The following is a 6,800-nucleotide window of genomic DNA, read 5'->3' as shown; positions in this document are numbered from 1 at the left end:
ATATATTATTATATATATTATTATATTATGTTATTTCTTGAATGTCGTGGCAGTTTTGCACTGTTAATGATTTGTTTGAACTGTTGTGTTGGGGTGGATTGTACTGCGTACAACTTTAACAACTCTAAAAACAAGAATTGATTGCACAAGATTGGATTTTTTTGTCCACACTGGTTCAAAATTATACATAGAGTCTCAAATATACAAATACATCTCCACTAATAATTGTCAAGTCACGCCTACAACAGCTGCTTTGGGTAGCCATCACAAAGCCTGTGGCTTCTATCTATCTATCTATCTATCTATCTATCTATCTAGATAGATAGATAGATAGATAGAGTCCATGCCTTGTTGGGTTACAACTGTTTTAGCAGCAAAAGGGTGACACAATTATCTAATAACATTAGACAGGTGGTCATAACATTATATTGGATTTTTGCATGTTTTCCCATAAAGACTTGCCAGGGGTCACCATCCATTGTTTAGGTCCACTTTTGGGAAATTGGATTTCATTTATGTAAGCACAACAGGTTCTTTTTCTATTCAAGAAAAAAATTTGAAATAACAGGAAAATACCAGATACGTTGCAAATACGTATTGCATGACAACGGGGGTCATGTTTACATACTTTAAGGGGCAGCTATGCACGCAAGATCCTTGTTTCCACTACTTTCAACTCTTTATTTAATAGAAGTTCACCAGTGGCAGGGATTACTTGTAATGAGCTACACATGGGAATGAAACTCTTGTTAATATTCACACCTGAGCTCTTATTCTCAAGTCTGCTGGCACACACCATTTCCAAACTCGCTTGAACAAATCTTTTTGAAAAGTGTTTGTTCTGTTATTTATTAAAATGTTTATTATTATTATTATTATTATTTTATTTTTTTATTTTTTTATTTTTATTTTTTATTTGTGAATTGGGTGAAAATTTGAAACCTGTTTTTCCAGTAATACTTATTCCTGTATAAGAATGCATTGCTGTGAAAGATGATGATAAAACTGCATCTTTATGCCTTTTCTGTTAGGTGTGGCTGTGTGCAGGCAGGAATAGGACCCAAGGTGCAGACTCCGGAAACAGATGTGAACTCAAAACAACTTTAATGTTAAACTCAAATATAACATAACTGGAAAAATCAAAATAAACTTACACCGGAGGAATGACAGAACACACAGCTAAGAAAACGGTAGATCGCGACACGGACACAGAGAAACACAGGGCTTAAATACACAGAGGGAGCAATCAGGGAATGAGTAACAAACCAAACAAGGAGCCAGAAAAAAAACAAACAAACAAACAAACAACGGAGCCTGGAAAGCAACAGAACAAAACACAGGAACAAAGTCCAAAACAACAGCACCAAGGCCCAGGCATAGTCCAAAAGCAAACAAACAAAAGAGCTCACGAAAGGCACAGAGGCCCAGGCAATAGTCTCAAAAAAGTCCAGGGGGGCCGGCCCGGAGGCTAACGGCACAACAGTCCAAACCCGGGCAGGTCAGGGGGGCGGCCCGGAGGCTGATGGTCCAAGAGCCCAGAAAACAGGTCAGGAGGCCGGCCAGGCGGGAGGCACCGGTGGCGACGGAGCAGATCAGGAGGCCGGCCGGGCGGGAGGCACCAACGGCGACGTAGTTCAGGGGGCCGTCCATGACGGCAATGACGTCCAGTCATCGGCCGGACAGGACGAGCAGGACGAGCAGGCCGGACAAGATGTGCAGGACGTGCAGGCCGGACAGGACGTGCAGGACGTGCAAGCACCTTGTGATGATTGTTGTTTTGATGTGGTGCCATATGTATTGAAATGAATTGAACTGAATTTCAGTTTGTTGGATTTTCTGGACTTATCTACCAAAGTCTCTTTGTTGTTGTTGGTAAATCTGATGCTGCCATTTTGGATCCATATATGGACTCTGCAACAGGAAAATTTTGTAATAAGGCAGGGTGTGGGAACAAATAGTAAAGTTCTGCTCAGGTTTTAAAGGTTAAGGTTTTGAAAGAGAAATGATAAGACACTCTCTTTGAACTTGTTAAAAGTCTAGAAGTGGGAGATGGCCTTTTGGCTGGGCCAGGAACATGAGGAATTTTGATAACACGGATCTGACGAAATTAGAGCACGAACAGCTCTTTCAAAGTTGGCTACAGATAAAAACAATGAAATCAATAAAGTTTCACAATACTACTAAGTTGAATAAAAAATCACGACTAGATGAGGATGATCATGAGAAACGTGGTGGATCAGCCCAAAGCTACACGGAAGGAGCTTGTTGATGATCAGAAGACAGTTGGGACCACAGTCACCACGAACACCACTGATAACACACAACACCATAATCAATTAAAATCTTGCAGCCCGGCGAGGTCCCCCTGCTCACAAGGAACATGTAAAGGCCTGTCTTAAGCTTTCCAGTGAACATCTAAATGAGTCAAAGAAGGCTTGAGAGAAAGTGCTGATGAAACCAAAATCAAGATCTTTGGCATCAGCTTGACCTGCAGTGTTTGGAGGAAGAGAAATTCTGTATATGAACCAAAGAACACCGTCCCCAAAGTTTCGCACGGAGGTGGAAACGTTATGCTTTGGGGTTGTTTTTCTGCTAAGGGTACAGGACGAGGTCCAATGGACAATATCCTTGATTTATACATCTTATAAAGTGTATATATTATTATATATATTATTATATTATGTTATTTCTTGAATGTCGTGGCAGTTTTGCACTGTTAATGATTTGTTTGAACTGTTGTGTTGGGGTGGATTGTACTGCGTACAACTTTAACAACTCTAAAAACAAGAATTGATTGCACAAGATTGGATTTTTTTGTCCACACTGGTTCAAAATTATACATAGAGTCTCAAATATACAAATACATCTCCACTAATAATTGTCAAGTCACGCCTACAACAGCTGCTTTGGGTAGCCATCACAAAGCCTGTGGCTTCTATCTATCTATCTATCTAGATAGATAGATAGAGTCCATGCCTTGTTGGGTTACAACTGTTTTAGCAGCAAAAGGGTGACACAATTATCTAATAACATTAGACAGGTGGTCATAACATTATATTGGATTTTTGCATGTTTTCCCATAAAGACTTGCCAGGGGTCACCATCCATTGTTTAGGTCCACTTTTGGGAAATTGGATTTCATTTATGTAAGCACAACAGGTTCTTTTTCTATTCAAGAAAAAAATTTGAAATAACAGGAAAATGCCAGATACGTTGCAAATACGTATTGCATGACAACGGGGGTCATGTTTACATACTTTAAGGGGCAGCTATGCACGCAAGATCCTTGTTTCCACTACTTTCAAACCTTTCATCTCATATTTAATAGAAGTTCACCAGTGGCAGGGATTACTTGTAATGAGCTACACATGGGAATGAAACTCTTGTTAATATTCACACCTGAGCTCTTATTCTCAAGTCTGCTGGCACACACCATTTCCAAACTCGCTTGAACAAATCTTTTTGAAAAGTGTTTGTTCTGTTATTTATTAAAATGTTTATTATTATTATTATTATTTTATTTTTTTTATTTTTTTATTTTTATTTGTGAATTGGGTGAAAATTTGAAACCTGTTTTTCCAGTAATACTTATTCCTGTATAAGAATGCATTGCTGTGAAAGATGATGATAAAACTGCATCTTTATGCCTTTTCTGTTAGGTGTGGCTGTGTGCAGGCAGGAATAGGACCCAAGGTGCAGACTCCGGAAACAGATGTGAACTCAAAACAACTTTAATGTTAAACTCAAATATAACATAACTGGAAAAATCAAAATAAACTTACACCGGAGGAATGACAGAACACACAGCTAAGAAAACGGTAGATCGCGACACGGACACAGAGAAACACAGGGCTTAAATACACAGAGGGAGCAATCAGGGAATGAGTAACAGGAGGGAAACACAGCTGGGGCAAATCAGAACTGACGAGACCAAAGAAGCGTAAACTGAACACACTGAGATAAGACAGAAACCTACAAAGTAAAACAGGAAACACATAACACAGACTCACATGCAGGCACTACAGAGGGAACAGAGACGTGGGACCAGGGCAGACACAAACACTGACTGAACACGGGGATATAGGAACTAAGGATACACAGAGACGTGAACTAGACAAGGGGATACAGGTGATAGGGGAGACAGAGCAACTAAAGAAGACAGAGACATAAACCATAAGACAGAACTCAAAGAAACCAAAAACTAAAAAGTATAAATGATATAATAAACTCAAAACCCCTGGGTCAACGACCCAGGCATCCTAACAGTACCCCCCCCCCCCCTTAAGGGCTGGCTTCCAGACAGCCCAAACCAAAACATCCAAAACAAAAAAACCCAAAAACAACCCAACCAGGGTGGGCGGCGGGGGAAACAGGATGGAGGGCTCGAAACAAACCAAACAAGGAGCCAGAAAAAAAACAAACAAACAAACAAACAAACAAACAAACAAACAAACAAACAACGGAGCCTGGAAAGCAACAGAACAAAACACAGGAACAAAGTCCAAAACAACAGCACCAAGGCCCAGGCATAGTCCAAAAGCAAACAAACAAAAGAGCTCACGAAAGGCACAGAGGCCCAGGCAATAGTCTCAAAAAAGTCCAGGGGGGCCGGCCCGGAGGCTAACGGCACAACAGTCCAAACCCGGGCAGGTCAGGGGGGCGGCCCGGAGGCTGATGGTCCAAGAGCCCAGAAAACAGGTCAGGAGGCCGGCCAGGCGGGAGGCACCGGTGGCGACGGAGCAGATCAGGAGGCCGGCCGGGCGGGAGGCACCAACGGCGACGTAGTTCAGGGGGCCGTCCATGACGGCAATGACGTCCAGTCATCGGCCGGACAGGACGTGCAGGACGTGCAGGACGAGCAGGCCGGACAAGATGTGCAGGACGTGCAGGCCGGACAGGATGTGCAGGACGTGCAGGACGGGCCGGACGAGCAGGATGTGCAGGCCGGACAAGATGTGCAGGACGTGCAGGCCGGACAGGATGTGCAGGACGTGCAGGCCGGACAGGACGTGCAGGAACAGACAGCATGGAGACCTCAGGAGCAGACGAAGCTGAACACTCGGAGGTCGGACCAGGCGGAGCTGCAGACTCGGGGGCCGGACCAGGCGGAGCTGCAGACTCGGGGGCCGGACCAGGCGGTGGAGCCGGTGGTGGCTGAACGGCCTCGCCAGAACCATCAGCAGACACTAGGACGTGCTGGCTGGGTCCTCCCGGACCCCCAGCTGACGAGGCACGAGGCTGAACGGGCCCCTCGGACCCTCCAGCGGAGACAGGTGGCTGAACGGGCCCCTCGGACCCTCCAGCGGAGACAGGTGGCTGAACGGGCCCCTCGGGCCCTCCAGCTGATGTGGCGTGAGGCTGAACGGGCTCCTCGGGCCCTCCAGCGGAGACAGGTGGCTGAACGGGCCCCTCGGACCCTCCAGTGGAAACAGGTGGCTGAACGGGCCCCTCGGATCCTCCAGCAGGAAGAGACGGCTGAAGCGGTTCCTCGGAGCCTCCAGCAGAGACAGGTGGCTGAACGGGCCCCTCGGATCCTCCAGCAGGAAGAGACGGCTGAAGCGGTTCCTTGGAGCCTCCAGCAGAGACAGGAGGCTGAACGGGCCCCTCGGACCCTCCAGCGGAAACAGATGGCTGAACTGGCCCCTCGGATCCTCCAGCAGGAAGAGGAGGCTGAACGGGCCCCTCGGACCCTCCAGCGGAGACAGGAGGCTGAACGGGCCCCTCGGACCCTCCAGCGGAGACAGGAGGCTGAACGGGCCCCTCGGACCCTCCAGCGGAGACAGGAGGCTGAACGGGCCCCTCGGACCCTCCAGCGGGAACGGACGGCTGAAGCGGTCCCTCGGACCCTCTAGTGGAGGCAGGTTGCTGGACGGATGACCGAGGAGAGGAGTGACGGTGGCGTCGCTTCCTTCTAGATGAGGGAACAGGAACCGGTGGAGAAATGGAGACCTCCTCCTCATCCTCCGACCACATAGCCGCGAGGAAAAAGGCAGGCGAATGGGCAGGCGAACAAGGTCCCAGCTGGTGTGAGGAAGGAGAGGCAGTCTGTGGTAGTGATGAGGCAGGTGGTGAGTGTGTGTCGTCCTGGGGCGGTGGTAAAGAAGTGGAGGTGGAGATAGAGAGAGCAAGCTCGCCAGCCCTGACTTGCTCCCTCCAGGCAGCAATGGAGCTGCCCAGCACAGTGTCCATAGAAAGCTGAGTAAGCCGAGGGTTGCTCCGAATGATGGCATTTACAGCGCTTAGCCCAACTGCCATGGTCCTCAAATCATTGGCCTGAGCAATGCGGTCAAGGAGCTTAATCAACCGCTCCATCTCAGCGTCGAATCCAAAAGCTGAAGAGTCTGCGGGGTCCATGTTCTGGTCGCGATCTTCTGTTAGGTGTGGCTGTGTGCAGGCAGGAATAGGACCCAAGGTGCAGACTCCGGAAACAGATGTGAACTCAAAACAACTTTAATGTTAAACTCAAATATAACATAACTGGAAAAATCAAAATAAACTTACACCGGAGGAATGACAGAACACACAGCTAAGAAAAACGGTAGATCGCGACACGGACACAGAGAAACACAGGGCTTAAATACACAGAGGGAGCAATCAGGGAATGAGTAACAGGAGGGAAACACAGCTGGGGCAAATCAGAACTGACGAGACCAAAGAAGCGTAAACTGAACACACTGAGATAAGACAGAAACCTACAAAGTAAAACAGGAAACACATAACACAGACTCACATGCAGGCACTACAGAGGGAACAGAGACGTGGGACCAGGGCAGACACAAACACTGACTGAACACGGGGAT

The 6,800-nt window shown here is 47.0% G+C and overlaps 1 protein-coding gene across 1 annotated transcript; it reads left to right on the top strand.

The window, feature by feature from the left end:
* Positions 1 to 1,509: 1,509 nt before the first annotated feature.
* On the top strand, positions 1,510 to 6,199 carry LOC309689788 (uncharacterized protein; the record flags this gene model as incomplete). The annotated part of the gene is made up of 3 exons (XM_082506452.1): positions 1,510 to 1,546; positions 4,599 to 5,352; positions 5,916 to 6,199. Exons 1-3 carry the CDS (start codon positions 1,523 to 1,525, stop codon positions 6,197 to 6,199), a joined length of 1,062 nt encoding a protein of 353 aa, XP_082362578.1. The 5' UTR covers positions 1,510 to 1,522.
* Positions 6,200 to 6,800: the final 601 nt, after the last annotated feature.

Source organism: Aulonocara stuartgranti, assembly GCF_965226115.1.
Source record: "Aulonocara stuartgranti genome assembly, chromosome: 15".
NCBI lineage: Eukaryota > Metazoa > Chordata > Actinopteri > Cichliformes > Cichlidae > Aulonocara > Aulonocara stuartgranti.
This window is presented reverse-complemented; position numbering and strand designations above follow the sequence as displayed.